General features: G+C 39.8%; 2 protein-coding genes across 4 annotated transcripts; both read left to right on the top strand.

The window, feature by feature from the left end:
• Positions 1–936: 936 nt before the first annotated feature.
• Positions 937–7,046, top strand: LOC116318359 (endoplasmic reticulum chaperone BiP-like). 2 transcript variants are annotated; one of them, XM_039609009.1, is made up of 9 exons: positions 937–948; positions 3,525–3,562; positions 3,654–3,885; positions 3,982–4,119; positions 5,142–5,254; positions 5,356–5,746; positions 5,835–6,069; positions 6,161–6,328; positions 6,458–7,046. In XM_039609009.1, exons 1-9 carry the CDS (start codon positions 937–939, stop codon positions 6,967–6,969), a joined length of 1,839 nt encoding a protein of 612 aa, XP_039464943.1. In that variant the 3' UTR covers positions 6,970–7,046. The 2 variants fall into 2 exon arrangements, with proteins under 2 accessions (XP_039464943.1, XP_039464942.1); XM_039609008.1 differs by lacking the exon at positions 937–948 and having other exon boundaries at positions 3,447–3,562.
• Positions 7,047–12,034: 4,988 nt separating this feature from the next.
• LOC116318357 (endoplasmic reticulum chaperone BiP-like) lies at positions 12,035–17,657 on the top strand. 2 transcript variants are annotated; one of them, XM_039609005.1, is made up of 9 exons: positions 12,035–12,170; positions 12,808–12,895; positions 12,985–13,216; positions 13,313–13,450; positions 13,542–13,654; positions 13,756–14,146; positions 14,235–14,469; positions 14,542–14,709; positions 14,851–17,657. In XM_039609005.1, the coding sequence occupies exons 1-9, from the start codon at positions 12,137–12,139 to the stop codon at positions 15,360–15,362; spliced, it is 1,911 nt and encodes a 636-aa protein (XP_039464939.1). In that variant the 5' UTR covers positions 12,035–12,136; the 3' UTR covers positions 15,363–17,657. The 2 variants fall into 2 exon arrangements, with proteins under 2 accessions (XP_039464939.1, XP_039464940.1); XM_039609006.1 differs by having other exon boundaries at positions 12,048–12,170; positions 12,755–12,895.
• Positions 17,658–19,136: the final 1,479 nt, after the last annotated feature.

The following is a 19,136-nucleotide window of genomic DNA, read 5'->3' on the forward strand; positions in this document are numbered from 1 at the left end:
TAGAAGATCACCAAAAAAGGAATCGTATCTAGTTGTCACTAACTGTAACTGATGCATGTTATGTTATAAGAATAAGAATAAGAATAACTTTATTTATCCCAATGGAAATTCTTTTGTCATGTACATGCTCAAAGCAGCAGGAGAGACAGAGGAGCAGATGAATAAGATGTAAGATATACAATATATACAATAAGAATAGTAGTGTACAGTAATATACAGTAGGATAGTGCAAGACATAGTATCGGATAACTCTAACGAAGTAATATACATAACTATATCCTGGTGAATAAATAACTATCAGTGCAGGCGATTCTAGAAAGTGACAAAGTATTGTGCAATAGAATAAAGGGAGTAGCAGCGTATGATGGATAGGTACTCTTAGGTAATATTGCACGGTCTGGGAGGGAACAGAATAACATTGGTATCTGCCAACACATGAAGGGGCATGAACCCTGACATATAAAACTGCGCTTTGGGTGGTGTTGTGTGGATCTCCCACATATATGTGCTTAATAAATAACTGTTGTTGACTGGACCTGCTCTGAGTATTGGTTGTTTGTTCTCAGCCCAACATCAAAGAATTTGGGACAAGAGTCATCATCCAGATATGTAGAGAACAGTAGGAAGGACTTTCTGAAGCGTTTTTTACCGTGGATTTTCATGTATTATTGAAAGAACATGAAATAAGTGTACCTTACTTTGTTTTGCAAGTCATTTCACAATATTAAATCACATCACATACAGATCCAACAGTCTAAAGAGCTTGGAAAGAAAAGGGTCTGGACTTCTTTAAGTTGCTTGAAGACGTTTCACCTCTCATCTGAGAAGCTTCTTCAGTTCTAAAGATCAAATGGTGGAGAGTCCCAGATTTAAGCTCTGTGGGAGTAACCCACTGAGATGGACAATACACCCCCTAATGATCCTCTACCTCATCACATGAGCCAAGGTGTGAAAATGGGTGTAGGTCGCAATAAGCCAGGGTTTTGGGTGAGCTCATTGTGAAACCTGGCCCCACCCTATCATGTGATTTCCTAAGGTCAGATGGCCCAGGATGTGAGTGGGCGTCAAGGCGTCCGGAAAGGATCTCAAAACTGGATTATAGATGACAGACAGTTAGTGTTGTTGGTTTACGAAACCAACTATCTGCTATCTATAATCCAGTTTTACTCTTAAGTGTACCCTTTCAAATAAAGCTGTCTTAAGCAAACACTTCAGCTTCTACACCTCTTTTCAGCCGATATTCCTGTTTCTTCATCTGTTTTTTAGCAGATTCCATTACACGGCATTCACACTGCATTTTCACAGGAAATGCAACTTCCTAGTTTGACCTTTGTCTAAGGTACACACACACACACACACACACACACACACACACACACACACACACACCAAGACAGAGAAAAAGAGGGTAGTTTAGTACACATCATAAAAAAACAGACATTAATATTTATATTTCTGTTCTGACTTTAGAGCCTTTGTTTGTTTATTGAGCAATATTTTTGGAATTGCACTACTGTTATAATGTGGAGAAAAGGGTAAGGTGTGAGAGACTAAACCATTACACATAAAAACTTCATCCATGCACACAGTGGCAGGTTCTGTCTCAGAGCCCTGCAACCACTCAAAATACAGACAGTTCAGGCAAAAGAACATATTGGGTCATCTTTTTAGCAGCTACACCAGGTTATAAATTATAAATTCATGTGATAACACTCTGTCTTCATTCACCCCTCCATTCACAGATAAAATTGCAAGCCGATAATTGTAAGAGGCACAGACATGTACCTTATACCACGTTAATCTCCACAGTAAGAAGCTTAAATTACTGTACTGATTCAAAGTAAAGGCTGGTCTTACAAACCCATCGCTTTAGCTGAGATATCAGCTAAAGTGATGGTTTGAAGGAACAGTCTTTACTTTTTTTTCAACTGTGTATCTTTAAAACAGAATTCAAAGCCGAAGTCAGGTAAACTAATTACTGTGATCAGTCTGTCTCTTACCCAGAACTTCCTGCTACAACGCCTCAGGTATGCCTTGCTCTGACGTATCTGCCTGGCATGCATCCCTGCAGGATTCCCGTCAGTGGAAAATTCTCAGTCACGTGAAAGGTGGAAACTCCGGAGGTCAAAGCCTTCAATTAAACTCACATTCGTAAGGTGTTATGGAGTAACTCTCTCACCAAGTTTTGAAAAATATAACCTGAAAAAGAGAATAAAAAAAAAATAAAGAACGCAATTAAATTCAGATCTTTACAACCAACAACATAAAATCTATCTTAACTGATGCATTCGTGTTTTTTATAATGGACTTCTCATGGGCCAAGATAAGCACATTCCTCTTTCTTTTATGTAATGAAAGTGAAAGAACTTTGCTAAAATCGCTTTGATTACATCAGTATGTGAGAGTTGAAAGCTGGGACGGTGCTTTGTGTTAGGTCTGACAGACACAGGTCCTCAAGTGCAACAGACAGGCTCACAGAGAGAGAAACTTCTCTACAAGTTTGTTAGGAGAACAATGGACTAGTCTCCCACTGACTGTACAAATATAGATGTATTTATTAGTTGTTAATATCTCACGAGTCAGTGTGATTTTGACGACATAGATTTGCAGTTTCATTTTGCTCTGCCCTTCCTACTAGGAAACCTGACACCCACTAACTTGCCTACTAAAAGTGATTAAATTGTTTAGCTGGGGTGGGGGGATTGCTTTGCCGAGTGCTGGCACAAACAGAGAGCAAACAGAAAGAGCGAAAGTGAGGTGGGGATTGGAACTTGAAGGCTATCGCTGCTTATATCATTTTATTTCTAAAAGAGATGCTTTCAAAACCTCAACAACAAAATCGAGCAGGTGAGACTCAAAGTGGCACCGGTGGTGTTAAAATGGGGTCTAGGTGTTAACGTAGTGAGCTAAAGTGGCAAAGTCAGAAACAGTGTCACAGAGGTATATATGAGGGTTAAAACATTTATCATCAGCATGATAATTATTTACATTTTCTACTACATTTTTTATCAGGAAGTAGTCGCGTTATTGTACCTAGGACATAATCAGTCTAGTACTAAAATATATTGACAAAACTGTGATGTAATATTTGTTGCAATTCTTACCAACTTCTTTGCCAGCTACTCTTAAAAAGAAAACATTTTATACACAATGGCAATTTAAAAAAATAAAAATAAAAAAAACAATAAATAAAAAAATATTTAAAGTCACTCAACATTTTCAAATATTACTCTTAAACACCAGTCATAATATATTTATAGTATTTATTCTCTAAGACGAACTTCAAGTCTGCTATTGTCCAGGGACTCCGCAAATCATATCTGCACCATTAGCTGCTAGCTCCTTAAACTCGAGAGGTTCAGACCACCTATTGTTCTCAAGGTCATGTTGATTCATGTTTTATTTCTTTTCTGCATTTCTCCTTGTAGACTGGAGAACAAACAAAGATGAAGCTATTGTGGTTTGGGATGCTGTTAGTCTGCACAGTCTTTGGTGCCGCCGATTACAAAAGGATAACTGGGAAGACTGTGATTGGGATTGATCTGGGGACCACATACTCATGGTAAGTCACTTCAGACTCTTTAAATAATGGCATGATGCCTCTGTGGAAAAAAACATGGGATTCAGACCGAATTCAAACTGTTTTCTTGCAGTGTTGGAGTGTTCAAGAATGGGCGTGTAGAGATTATTCCAAATGACCAGGGAAGCCGAATCACCCCCTCCTACGTGGCCTTCACCAGTGAAGGTGAACGTCTGATTGGTGATGCTGCCAAGAATCAGCTGACCTCTAACCCTGAGAACACCATTTTTGATGCAAAGAGGCTGATTGGTCGGACATGGGGTGACTGGTCTGTGCAGGAGGACATCAAGTACCTGCCCTTCAAGGTGAGCTTGTAAACTGAAAATAAAACTTGTTGGTTCTTTGGGTCATGTTTGAGCGAAATTCTTGTTAAATTAATATTGATGTATATTTCTGTGAAGGTTACTGAGAAGAAGAGGAAGCCACATATCCAGGTTGACATTGGTGGTGGCCAGGTTAAGACCTTTGTTCCTGAGGAGGTCTCTGCTATGGTGCTGACTAAGATGAAGGAGACTGCTGAGGCTTACCTTGGCGAGAAGGTACAAAAATGTCAGACATTCTAAATAAGTGAAGATGCAAATCTTAATTAACCCCTTTATGGGCTAATTAAGAGCGATAAGAGCGGGCACGCTCCATTTAGCTTAACTATTTTTAAATCCCAGTAGCACTGCAACTACATAAGCTAGCGCAATGGGGTTTTTTTTTTCATATGAAACCGGAGGAGTTGTACTTACATCTTATGCATTCAACTTGACCTCAGTTTCCTTCCAAATATGGTTTTGCAAAGATTGCAAGCACTTGCAGCAATAAAACATTATATTTCAGAAACACGTTTTGCTGACCCGATCAGCTGTTCATAGCACTTCCCATTTTGGAATAGACGTCAGTGCCAATTATCTCATGTCTGCCATTACCTGCCCAAAATCAGAATTGATGTCATATTTTCTGGGTAACATAGTTTTTCCCTTTAAGACCGTTATAGGCCTATACTGGTGATTTTAAAAGTTATGTTTGACTTTATGCTTTTCTATTTAGTTTCTGGGATGCTTAGACCTCAAACTGCACTGTTGGAAATAGTTTATTTTGATGAACATGCCGTTTGTTTTGCAAATTTGAAATGTAATATTTATTTCCAATTTTCCCCACAGTATTTAAAAGTTGGTGTATCTCAAAAATAAAACTATGAAGACACTCAAAATAAATTTCCTGTAGTTGGAAACTACTTTGTGCAACTTTATTGTATTTACAGTTTTGAGGGATAAAGCTCTTAAATTTCTCTAACTAGAAATATATGTAAAAAGAACAAAACAATAATTTTAATTTTTTTGTTGTTCATTGCAATTTCTTGCAATTTTTTAAGTTACTATGGACTTAATACATTTGTGTCATTAAAATTTGCTATATAATGATTGTATTGATGTATAGCAATTTGAAATACTCCCAAAAATGGCACTACAGCATATAAAGATAAGCTGTGGCGGAGTTGGTTCTATGGTAGGTCTTAAAGGGTTAAAGAGTTAAATGGTCTATCATGAAATCTGACTTTATCCTTTTTCCTCAGGTCACACATGCTGTGGTCACTGTCCCCACATATTTCAATGATGCCCAGCGCCTGGCCACTAAGGATGCTGGTACCATTGCTGGTCTGAATGTTATAGAAGTCATCAATGAGGCGTAAGCATCCAATCAAAATGAATTTGATCATCTGCAATTTGAAACTGCAAAAAATGTCCCTGCCCTCCCTCTGAACAATAAGTTCTCACTGTATTCTTTAGAACTGCTGCTGGTATTGCTTATGGCCTGGACAAGAAGGATGGAGTGAAGAACATTCTTATCTTCGATCTTGGCGGTGGAAGCTTTGATGTTTCTCTTCTGAAAATTGACGATGGTGTGTTCGAAGTGGTGGCCACCAATGGTGACACTCATCTGGGAGGTGAGGACTTTGACCAGCGTATCATGGAGCACTTCATCGAGCTGTACAAGAAGAAGACTGGCAAAGATGTGCGCAAAGACAACCGTGCTGTGCAGAAGCTGCGTCGCGAGGTCGAGAAGGCCAAAAGGGCACTGTCTGCCCAGCACCAAGTCCACATTGAGATCGAGAACTTCTTTAAAGGACAAGACTTCTCTGAGACCCTAACTCGTGCCAAGTTTGAGGAGCTGAACATGGTGAGATATTAATTTGGTTAATTAATTCAAACCCTTTTGGAAAAGTGGTTGAACAAGCTTTTTAACTTGTATGTTCTTTAAAACCCAGGACCTATTCCGGTCCACCCTGAAGCCTGTACAGAAAGTGCTGGAAGATGCTGAATTGAAGAAGTCTGACATTGATGAGATTGTCCTGGTTGGAGGCTCCACTCGTATCCCCAAAATCCAGCAGCTGGTGAAGGAGTTCTTCAATGGCAAAGAGCCATGTAGAGGCATTAACCCTGATGAGGCTGTGGCATACGGAACTGCTGTGCAGGCTGGTGTGCTTTCAGGAGAGGACACTGGTGAGTCATGACTCTTACAAATATTTTATTTAATAGGCTTGAGCCTTCAAATGTGATCAACTATTTAATAAACCTTTTCCTTCACTTGCAGGTGATGTGGTTCTTATGGATGTGTGCCCCATGACCCTTGGTATTGAGACTGTTGGAGGAGTAATGACCAAGCTGATCCCCAGGAATACAGTGGTGCCTATCAAAAAAGCCCAGATGTTTACTACACCCTCTGATAACCAGCCTATTGTCACCATCAAAGTCTGTGAAGGTAAGAGTTAGGATATTGTTCTTTCAAGTTCCAATATAGTGTTTTATAAAAAGATCCCAATGACAAGAAACATGTGACAGTTAAATTATATGTTCCACAAGTCTAATTGTCACTTTTTTTTTCTTTTAGGTGAGCATCCTTTGACCAAAGACAACCATTTCCTGGGTACCTTTGACCTGACTGGCATCCCCCCTGCTCCTCGTGAAGTACCGCAGATTGTAGTCACCTTTGAGATTAATATCAATGGCATTTTATGTGTCACTGCTGAGGACAAGGCCACAGGCAACAAGAACGAGATCATAACTGACCAGAACTGGCTAACACCTGAGGACATCAAACGCATGGTGAACGACGGCGAGCACTTTGCTGAAGAAGACAAGAAGCTGAAGGACAGGATCAATGCTCACAATGAGCTGGAGGGCTACGCATACTCCCTGAAGAACCAGATTGAATCCATTGAGAAGGCAGTGGAGGAGAAGATTGAGTGGTTGGAGTCCCACCAAGATGCTGACCTAGACGACTTTAGAGCCAAGAAGAAGGAACTTGAGGAGGTGGTTCAGTCCACTATCAGTAAGACCTGTGGTAGTGCAGGTGGTCCACCGGCAGAGGGCAGTAAGCAAAATGAGAAGGATGAGTTGTAGGCAGGTCTGAAGTCTTAACACTCCTTGGCCCTCTGGCATGTTGGTGTACATATTGGACTGATGGGACTGAAATTGTCACAGAAGTGGTTGGGAAGGGGCTAACAATAATAAGTGACCATACTGAATGTAGCTGATTCTAAAATGTTTGTGTGGGTTGCCATGACAACACCAGAAGTGCATCTGAGATGGTTATATTGTTTTCTATTTGTTTTCAAGACAGAACGATAACATGGAATCTACAACTTTTCTACTGCTGGTTTTACAAGGCGTACATAGTAAAAATGTAGTGGTTAATTTGTTAATTTGTTAAGCGCTTGTGCACTTTGTGAAAAGAAATAAGTGGCTGAGATGGATGTCATATGTGCTATTGATATTATTTTACTTGTTTCTAGTTTTCACGGTGCTTCATGATTGTGAGAGGAATAAAAAAAGAATTGTGGACATCAGTACGAAGGGTGGATTCTTTTGACCAGAGTCGATACACTGAATTTCCTGAAAGACTTTAAAATAAGTTTCAGTGTGTGGCTGTAACTCAGGTGGTAGACCAGGTTGGTAGGTATCTTGCCCAAGATACCCATGCTGCTAATGATGCATCTATGTGTGAATGATACATAATGAAAAGATAGATATGAAAGATAAGATAGAGGATGCTGATTTTTAACTTGCCCTCCTCTGGCTTCCCCTCATCACACACCATCCAGGCAAATATGCACATAGTGTGGTCAAGATGTTTAGGTGGCATAGCTGCTTTGAATTTCATTAACAGCCATCTACATTCACATACATACATCTACATACAACAGAAAATATTTTTTTTTTAAATGTACTTAGATGTTTTTAAAGAACTAAAATACTACATTTATATAGGGTTAGCAAAAAAAATGTATGACTGGTTTAAAAAATTCATTTTCGACCTCCTGAACCAAGGAATATTGGGTGCCTGTGTAGCCAAACTCCAGGTCAACCCCCCCCGAACACTCAGATTATGGACTTTTGTGCTGCTGAACTCCGAATCGACCTCCAGAACTATTTTGTTAAAAACTTTGTGCCTTGAACGTTCGAAGTTATGCTGTGTTGACACTTTTTGCTCATGTTCTGGTCTGGGGTTGCTTGTTGGGTTACTTTTTTTTAGTGTTTTAGTGTTTTTAGTGTTTTTTTTTGGGGGGGGGGGGTTGCCCAGTTTCAGACAAAGCCAGGCACTGCTCAGCACTGCTGCTGCTGCTGCTGATGATGATGATGAAGGACAGACAGTTGATGGATGGACATTGACGGGGGTCCAATGAGGCCGGACCAGATGGTGGTGTGGCAACCAAAGGCAACGGAACATGACCTGATGGCAGTGTGGCAGCCGCAGGCAATCAAGATGGGGTGGTGACACTGATGGCTGATGGATTCCTTGGAGCCTCCAACAGAGACAGACGGCTGAGCAAACCATTGGGACCTCCAGCGGAGACAGAAGATTGTTGGACAGGGCCTACAGACCCTCCAGCAAAGACAGATGGCTGAGATTGACTTAAGAACTTGAGATTATATTGAGATACCTTAATAACAAGGTTGTCAAGTTAATCTAAGCCATCTGGTTTTGCTCGCTGGTCTGGTCCAGCTCTGTTACCTGTGGTTGCCACCCCACCACCTGGTTCTGCTTCGTCTCGTCCTGCTCGGCTCGCATGTCCACGTTTAGCACCTCACCGTCACCATTTCCAGGCCAGTGGCTGGGCATCTTCAGTGTCATGGATGGCCTCCTGAACTCTGTCACCGCCATCTTCCATGCTGCCAGCCTTTATATCTGTTCAGTCACCGCTGATGCCATATTCCAAATCCTTAACTGCTTTGTTGACACCGCTGGTTGTGCAGCGCGGAGCATTTTCTGCCATGGACTCCTGACCTTTGGGTCGATCTCCAGAATTGTTTGTTCTTGAACCCTTGTGCTTTTGGCCTCTGGGTCGACTTCCTAAACCAAGGAAAATTGGACGCCTCTGTGGAAGACCTCCCAGTCAACCCCCCAAACAGTCAGATTATGAGCTTTTGTGCTGCCAACCTCTGTGTCGACCTCCAGAATTGTTTTGTTATGAAATTTGTACCTTGGACCTGAACCCAAATGCAGACATGGATGCAACAAACAAGCCTTTATTTTGGCTGATGAAACACTACAGAAACGAAAGCAGGGCTAAACCAAGAGAAGCAAACTAAACCTAAACTGGGTGAAGCTAGATATAACAACAGAGGGAACAAAACCTGAAAAACAGGAAGGTGGCAGACGAAACGCTGGGAATAACAAACAGACATGATATGCAGAATGACACACGCAGACGCTCTGAGAAAGAACTGTTAGGTCTAATTGTTGAATGTTGCCATTGTGTTTCTTAAATTTGTACAGTCTTAGTTCAAGCAGCATTATCAAAGCTATTCCTTTGATCCTGAGCACCTCTAACCACTTTGTGTTGGGGGAGGTTTTATAGCAGATACATCCTATCTGGAAGATCTACTTCCTTTGATGTAAGCTTCCTGCGTTTACGACCCTTTGGTCAGCAGGAGGACACACACACACACACACACACACACACACACACACACACACCTGCATATACATACATACAGTGCCTTGTCTTTGTAACCAAAGGGGGTTGCGAGGGGAGGTGTTTTGTAAACTATTGTTTGAAGTTTGTCAATAAAAGCCAGCGAGAGGAGGCCCTCATGGAGGTCACTTCCATGCTGGACATAGACGAGGCCTCCCTTGCGCAAGTAATCGATCGATCGCTGACTGTCTTGTTTTCATTCATGATGAATAAGTCTCTAGAATTAGCGGGGTTTGTGGGAACAGACCCAACAAGAACAGAGATAACCACACTCTAAATGTGCGCACAAGGTAACAAGGAAATGGCACACAGGAGGGAGACACCACTGAACCCAATTAAGCATGAAGCAAAAAGGAATACAAGACATGGACCCTCTGAGCAAAACAGGAAACACAGAACACAGGGAACATCGAGTTGAAGGACCAAAACCTAAGGACTAGAAATAAAAAAAACAGAAACAGAAACAAACCCCGGATAAAAACAACACCTCAACTGTGAAACTCCCTTTGTCTTTACGGTGTATTGACACTGTTGAACCTTTTTGAAAGCAGCCTAATGTTTATTCAAGGGAGATTTTAGGCAATATGTTTGCTGTTGTTATTATTCCTTTTATCATTATCGTATTTTTATTCTTATATTGAGGTGGGTGACAATTATTTGACAATTAATATATATGTTGGCAGAAAGAAAAGGCACGGCAGGAAACTTTTTTAATGAATTTCCAATTTTTTTTTACAAGAACTGTAGTTCATACATTGGAATAAATGTCTTTGTTCATTCTCTTATAGATAGGAAACTCAAAAGATTTTGAGTTCATGCACATTGTTAAAGAAGAACCTAAAACTTTGTGTCACAATTATTTCTAGTCGTTTCAGAATTTTCAGTGGTAGACAAAATCATTGGTAAAAGGTAAGTACATGAGCTATATAATACCATAAACTCTACATGTACTACACATAATAATTTCATACTTGATGTTTTATAAACACTGAATATCAGGGCTACATCATACATAAATGACCTCAGGGATCTCCTAGGGACATAGGGCTGTAAAGGTTCAGTGATGTAGGCTGGTGCTTGTCCATGAAGAGCATTAAAGGTGAGAACCAGAATCCTAAAATGGACTCTGAATTCAACGGGGATCCAATGCAGCTGTATTAGCAGCGGTGTCACATGAGAGTACTTAGATGTTTTGGTCAGAAGCCTTGCTGCAGCATTATAGCAACTGACTGATGTAGCCCCATTGAACATCCTGAAATGACTGGTTTGTAACTGATGCAGAGTAGCATTTATAAATGATTAATCAATGATTTTTAGAACATGAAATCAAACTTAATAAAAAGGTTATAAATTATAAATTTATGTGATGACACACTCTCTTCATTCACCCCTCCGTCACAGATGAAAATGCAAGCCAATAATTGTAAGAGGCACAGACATGTACCTTATACCACATTACTCTCCACAGGAGGAAGCTTAAATTACTGCACTGATTCAAAGTAAGGTAAAGACTGGTCTTACATACCAGCGCTTTAGATGAGTTATCAGCTAAAGCGATGGTTTGTAAGACCAGTCTTTACTTTTTTTCAACGGTGTTTTTTTTTTCTTTTTTTTTATTAAACAGAATTCAAAGCAGAAGGCAGGTAGACTAACCATTGTGATCAATCTGTCTCTATACAGCCATATGTGCTTTGACTGGAGATTCTGATGCATCACTGATCTGCTGTATTACATAGAACTTGCCTGCTACAAGGTCTCAGGTATGCCTTGCTCTGACGTACCCGTCTGGAATGCATCCCTGCAGGATTCCCGTCAGTGGGAAAGTTTTAGTCACGTGACAGGTGGAAACTCCTGAGGTCAAAGCCTTCAATCAAACTCATATTCCTAAGTGACACAAAGTGTTATGGAGTAATTCTCTCACCAAGTCTTGAGAAATGAAAATGAAAATTTAAAAAAAAAAGAATAAAATAAAATTCCAAAAACATAAAATTTATCTTGATTGGACAGCCTAATTCTCAAATGAATTTCTTAAATAAAGTAAGAATAATAAGACCTCTCAATATAGCCAATATTTAGAAAACTAAAAAGGGTTGGTATAGTATTAATAATAAAAAAAAATAACCATTTTTTTCCCTACAAATCTCAAACTAACATGTAAGAAAACAACAGATTTAGACAGAACATTTAAACTTTTTTCTTAAATGTTTGTCTTGTTTTAAGCTTGTTTGTTTTGCAAGGAACTGAACTCTCTGTTTGCAACTGAAAAGTCCCGCTCTCTGTTATCCTCAATCCACTCTACAACAACAGTCTCCTGTTTCAAAAACTCCTATATATTCATCCGTATCCATTATACGTTATGGACTTCTCATGGGCCGAGATCAGCAAATTCCTCTTTCTTTTATATAACGAAAGTGAAAGAGCTTTAGTAAAAATGCTGTGATTACATCAGTATGTGAAAGGAAACTGGTGAGCGCAGAGTTGAAAGCCGAGTGCTGGCACAAACGGAGCACAGAGAGAACTAGCGAACAAGAGGTGGGGATCGGAACTTCTAGAGGTTAACACTGCTTATACTTTTCTATTTTCTAAAAGAGATGCTTTCAAGACCTCAACAACAAAGTCGAACAGGTGAGACTTGAAATGCTGGTGTTAAAATGGTGTTTCGTTGCGTGTTAATGTAGTGAGCTAAACTGGCAAAGTCAGAAACAGTGTCACAGAGCTGTATATTAGGATTAAAACATCTATCATCAGCATGATAATTATTAACATTTTCTACATTTATCAGGAAGTAGTCAGTGTTTAAGAAATAAGAAAAAAACTAATATTTAAAAATGTTGAGTTACTTTTAAATATGTTTTACTTATTAATTATATTTAAAAATTGTCATTGCATATAAAATTTCTTCTTTTTAAGAGGAGCTGGCCAAGAAAGTGATAGGAATTACAGAAAATGTTACATCCAAGTTTTGTCAATATATTTTAATTTGCCAAAAGTGGACAGGACAGATTATAATTTACTACAACGCAGTCATAAAATATTTATAGTATTTATTCTATAAGACCAACTTCAACTCTGCTATGGTTCTGTAACTCAGCAAATCACATCTGTACTATTAGCTGCTAACTTCTTAAACTTGGGAGGTTCAGTCCACTTATTGATCCCAAGAGCATGTCAATATCCATTTTATTTCTTTTGTACATTTCTCATTGTAGATTGGAGAACAAACAAACAAAGATGAAGCTGTTGTGGTTTGTCATACTGTTAGTCTGCCCTGTTTTTGGTGCCGCCGATGATGACAAAGAGGAGAACATTTGGACTGTGATTGGGATTGATCTGGGGACCACATACTCAAGGCAAGTCACTTACGAATCTTGAAATAATGACACGATACCACAGAGAAATAAAATGGGATTCAGACCGAATTCAAACTGTTTTCTTGCAGTGTTGGAGTGTTCAACAATGGGCGCGTGGAGATTATTCCAAATGACCAGGGAAGCAGAATCACCCCCTCCTACGTGGCCTTCACCAGTGAAGGTGAACGTCTGATTGGTGATACTGCCAAGAATCAGCTGACCTCTAACCCTGAGAACACCATTTTTGATGCAAAGAGGCTGATTGGTCGGACATGGGGTGACTGGTCTGTGCAGGAGGACATCAAATACCTGCCCTTCAAGGTGAGCTTGTAAACTGAAAGTAAAACTTGTTGGTTCTTTGGGTCATGTTTGAGTGAAAGTCTTGTTAAATTAATATTGGTGTGTATTTGCATGAAGGTTACTGAGAAGAAGAGCAAGCCACATATCCAGGTTGACATTGGTGGTGGCCAGATGAAGACCTTTGCTCCTGAGGAGGTCTGTGCGATGGTGCTGACTAAGATGAAGGAGACTGCTGAGGCTTACCTGGGCAAGAAGGTACAAAAATGTCAGAGATTCTAAATCAATGATAAAGCTAATCTTAATTAAATAGTCTATCATCAAATCTAACTTCATCCTTTTTCCTCAGGTCACACATGCTGTGGTCACTGTCCCAACCTACTTCAATGATGCCCAGCGCCTGGCCACTAAGGATGCTGGTACCATTGCTGGTCTGAATGTTATAGAAGTCATCAATGAGGCGTAAGCATCCAATCAAAATGAATTTGATCATCTGCAATTTGAAACTGCAAAAATTGTCCCTGCCCTCCCATTGAAAAATAAATTCTCACTGTATTCTTTAGAACTGCTGCTGGTATTGCTTATGGCCTGGACAAGAAGGATGGAGTGAAGAACATTCTTGTCTTTGATCTGGGCGGTGGCAGCTTTGATGTTTCTCTTCTGACCATTGACAATGGTGTGTTCGAAGTGGTAGCCACCAATGGTGACACTCATCTGGGAGGTGAGGACTTTGACCAGCGTGTCATGGAGCACTTCATCAAGCTGTACAAGAATAAGACTGGCAAAGATGTGAGCAAAAACAACCGTGCTGTGCAGAAGCTGCGTCGGGAGGTCGAGAAGGCAAAGAGGGCGCTGTCTGCCCAGCACCAAACCCACATTGAGATCGAGTACTTCTTTAACGGAGAAGACTTCTCTGAGACCCTGACTCGTGCCAAGTTTGAGGAGCTGAACATGGTAAGATATTAATCTGGTTTTGAAAGTATTGCATATCAAATCCTAATGAAGAAGCGGTAGGAAAACTTGTGTTTTCTTTAAAACCCAGGACCTGTTCCGGTCCACCCTGAAGCCTGTACAGAAAGTGCTGGAAGATGCTGACCTAAAGAAATCTGACATTGATGAGATTGTCCTGGTTGGAGGCTCCACTCGTATCCCCAAAATCCAGCAGCTGGTGAAGGAGTTCTTCAATGGCAAAGAGCCATGTAGAGGCATCAACCCTGATGAGGCTGTGGCATACGGAACTGCTGTGCAGGCTGGTGTGCTTTCTGGAGAGGACACTGGTGAGTCATGACTTAATAGGGTTGAGCTTTCAAATGTGATCCTGTTTACTAAACCTTTTCCTTCACTTGCAGGTGATGTGGTTCTTCTGGATGTGTGCCCCATGACCCTTGGTATTGAGACTGTTGGAGGAGTAATGACCAAGCTGATCCCCAGGAACAGTTGGGTGCTCACCAAAAAAGCACGGATCTTTACTACAGTGTCTGATAACCAGGATACTGTCACGATCAATGTCTATGAAGGTAAGAGTTTAGATATCGTTCTTTAAAGTTGCCAAATAGTGTTATTATAAAAAGAATCCAATGACAAGAAACACTTGATAATGAAATTAAATGTTCCACAAGTGTAATTGTAACCTTTTTTTGTTTTGTTTTTTGTTTTAGGTGAGCATCCTTTGACCAAAGACAACCATTTCCTGGGTACCTTTGACCTGACTGGCATCCCCCCTGCTCCTCGTGGTGTGCCGCAGATTGAAGTCACCTTTGAGATTAATATCAATGGCATTTTGCGTGTCACTGCTGAGGACAAGGCCACAGGCAACAAGAACAAGATCATAACTAACCAGAACTGGCTAATGCCTGAGGATATCAAACGCATGGTGAACGACGCCAAGCGCTTTGCTGAGGAAGACAAGAAGCTGAAGGACAGGATCAATGCTCACAATGAGCTGGAGGGCTACGCTTACTCCCTGAAGAACCAGATTGAATCCATTGAGAAGGCAGTGGAGGAGAAGATTGAGTGGTTGGACTCCCACCAAGATGCTGACCTAGACGACTTTAGAGCCAAGAAGAAGGAACTTGAGGAGGTGGTTCAGTCCACTATCAGTAAGACCTGTGGTAGTGCAGGTGGTCCACCAGCAGTTGGCAGTAAGCAAAATGAGAAGGATGAGTTGTAGGCAGGTCTGAAGTCTTATCACTCCTTGGCCCTCTGGCATGTTGGTGTACATATTGGACTGATGGGACTGAAATTGTGAGAGAAGTGGTGGCAAAGGGGCTGACGATAACAAGTGACCATAGTGAATTTTCTGAGAGACTTTAAAATATGTTTCAGTGTGTGGCTGTACTGAGGTGGTAGAGCAGGCCATGTACCAACCAGAAGGTTGGTGGTTCGCAGTCTGCTCCGGTCTGCATGCCAAATATTCTTGGGCAAGATACTAACCCGATATTGGTGATGATGCATCTATGTGTAAATGCTAGATAGTAAGAACTTAGATACAGCTTAGAAAGAAAGTGCTTGGGTAAAAGTACAAGTTGTGTAAATCTCTTTGAGTGCTCACATAGAGTAGCAAAGCGCTATATAAGAACCAGTCCATTTACCAATACAAATGACAGGTTTGTTGCTGGTCTGTTGGCTTTCTCCTCCTCTGGATTTCCCTCATCACACACTGTCCAGGCAAATATGCACATAGATGTTTTGGTAGTAGAGCTGCTTTGAATTCCAGAAAACAGAAAATATTTAAAAAAATCATATTTAGATGTATGCAAAGAACTAAAATACTACATTTATATAGGGTTCACAAAACATAAATAATGACTGGCTTAAAGGCAGCATAGTGGTATTAAATCTTTATATTTGCTCCATCTGCTGTCATCCCTCCAAACATGTAAATGTTCTTACCCAGCACGACAGCTGAGTGGGCAGCTACTCCTGGTGGAATATCTCCTTTGGCCTGCACTTTCTCCCACTTCATGCTCCCTTTAAAGATAATTTAACAGATATTTTTATATCATCCCAGTGCAATGCAGTGATACTCTGATCACTTGTTCTGCATGTGTGTTGAAATACAAAGTGTTTAATCTCTGAGTCACAGATGTGGAGAATCTTACTTGAATCAAGAGAGTACATATCATTGTGGAATCTGTCTCCAGACATGCTCCCATGACTGTAGATCTTTGAATCCGCTGCTAAATGGATGTGATTGTGTTTCAGGTTATGACCAAGTAGAAGACACTGCAACAGATTTACACGGAAGTGATTAATGGAAAAAATGATTGTTATTTAAACATAAACTTTTCATAGCATGTGTCAAAAGTGAAACATGAAAGAAACATAAGAATATGGGTTTTCATTTTGAAAATCTCAATCACAGACAAGAAATATGTCGAACAGTGACATATGTTATTTCCTCAGCACTAGATCTTTTTGTACCTACCAGTGAATGAATGATGAGTGCACACATTTACTTAATTGTTTGTGGCTAACATAGATAAGCAATATCTGTTATGTGTGTGTGTGTGTGTTTGTGTGTGTGGTTATGTTTTTTATGGTGTATAATGCGCATATTGAGGTTTTGTCATATGAAGATCTAAAATTCCTCAAGTGATGAAAACCAAATAATTATTATTATAAATTACAAAGACATTTTTGAAAAAATACCAGGTTTTTCATCATTTCCTCACATGATTCAGTGAAAATGAAATTTGACCTAAAAGCCATTCCTGGCTGTGTTATTTAACCATAGGGAGCCAAGTCGAAGTTACAGCTAATTAAAAAGGCCTCAAGCCAAAATGTTACAAAAATAAACTCAAACTTGAGTAAAAATTAGTCACTAAATCAAGAAAACTGACACTTAAAACTGTTGGTTGGCTCTAGTGTTAATGAAGTTCTACTTCTGAAAAAACTGGGCTGAATGAGAAATGCATCATTTATGAAAGTCAACAATCAAAGTTCAAATGTAAAGACATTATGTCTATTTGATCTCATGACTTTTACTCTGAATTCACATTTGATCTTGTTAGAGGAACAAATACTTTGTAATGCTGTAAATTAAACATACACAATTTTTGTCACGGTCCTGGGTCGGTTCGACCCAGCATTTTGAGTTTCTTATGTTTTGGTTTATTTTTGCATTGTGGATTAGTTCTTATTCTCTGGTGATACTGTTTTGATTATAATTATATTCTGATTCTTTAGCTATCCGATGATGATGATGATGATTATTTCTGGTTTAGGTTTTGTTATCTTGCCCTCATGTTTGGTTTAGGTTGCCTGTGCTTAGCCTTCTCTGCCCGTATGTCCCTCTGTCTGTCCATGACATCATTATGCTTGCTTACGAGTCTGCGTCTGTGTCTCTGTCTGTCGTGTGCTTCCTGTTTTATTTTGTAGGTCTGTGTCCTATGTCAGTGCGTTCAGTTTAGTTAAGTTTATGTGCCTTTTCTGCCCAGCAATAAAGCTGCGTGTTTCGAGTTTACATCTGCCTCCGAGTCCTGCATTTTGGGTCCTTCCTGCCTGCCTGCACACAGCCATGACTTTTTACGTATTAATTCTTTTACGCATTTTAAACTGCTGTTGAATACAACCTTTGCATCCAATTTATTGGTGACATCCGCAGATAGATATGTAACCTAATGATGAAAGCAATATATCTACATGACCTAATATCCTGGGTAGTTCATGAAATTGACATTTCTCAGTGTCACAAATTATGTCACAGGCCTGGCTTGGAGGACTGGACTCTAAATAATTTCAGCAGTTTTTTCTGCTTTGAAGTGATATGTGTTCTAATATAATGTTTCATATTACGTTTTCTCTTTATATATATCTGGGTGAATGCAATAAGGCATAGAGTGAGCTCAGTCTAAGCTTTGAATCTGTTCTTCATGTCCGATCAAAGTCTTCTTACTCGGTTTTTGCTCTATCCACACAAATTATACATCAAAACACAGTTTTTCAGAAAATGTCACTGTCATTATGGTAGGAGTTAAGTTTTTCTCGCAAATGGTCTTGAAGCAACACAAAGTTGGAAACTCCCCATTCAAAGTCTACTGAGACTTGAGTGAAAATCAGAGCTGAAATTCTGTAACGGGAGGCATTTTCAGCTCATATCTCCTAATTGTAGGATGCACAGACATGAGCCTTGTGCCAATACATTTTAAGACACTCGTGATGCTCATGGTGAAAGAATTTTTTTTGATACCTTTTACCGTTGTGCCATGAATTACGTTTGTTTCAGGATAGGAAATCTGTCCTTGTCTCAGATTTCAAACTCTGGAAATGAAGTCGTTTTTTTCTCTCATTATATCTCCTAGGTGGATTTACATTGAGACCAGAAAATTGCCTTGATTGGTCATCAAAGCTTGCTGATTCTCAGTAAAAGAATGCCATTGATAGCCCGTCTACTTGGCAAATTAGAGAACATTTTCCAACAGCGAGAAACAGTGGTTTTCCCTTCTCGTCCATTCTCTTTAAAGTGTGGTTTAGATCACTGGGACGAGCTGTTTTCACAGCGTATGGATCTAATTCAACATGCACACAGCTTCTTTGGCTTATTTCCACTACACTGCATTCACCCTGCATTTTCAGGGGACATGAGACTTTTTCTAATTTTTCCTTATTTTTAAAACATTATTATATAAAGCGACCATCAATGATTGAGAGGGCATAAGATTCCAATTTATTATGAAAATTCAAGAGCTCACATAGAAATAAATCAGTAAATATCTTAGATACAGCACCAAATTAGCTCTTTCAGTTTTCACATCAAAACCAAATAGTATTTCATTAAAATAAAATACCAACATTTCATCTCTGAAGCAGATAACTTCTGAAATACTGTCAGGTGATGTTACTCTAAAGCATTGCAATAAGAATATAATTTATTTGACACAAACCTGTATCAAAGACATGAAGTTTGGAGTATGAGGCAGGTGCAGATCCTATTTCCCCACCA

This window comes from Oreochromis aureus, linkage group 3 (assembly GCF_013358895.1).
Source record: "Oreochromis aureus strain Israel breed Guangdong linkage group 3, ZZ_aureus, whole genome shotgun sequence".
NCBI classification, from domain to species: domain Eukaryota; kingdom Metazoa; phylum Chordata; class Actinopteri; order Cichliformes; family Cichlidae; genus Oreochromis; species Oreochromis aureus.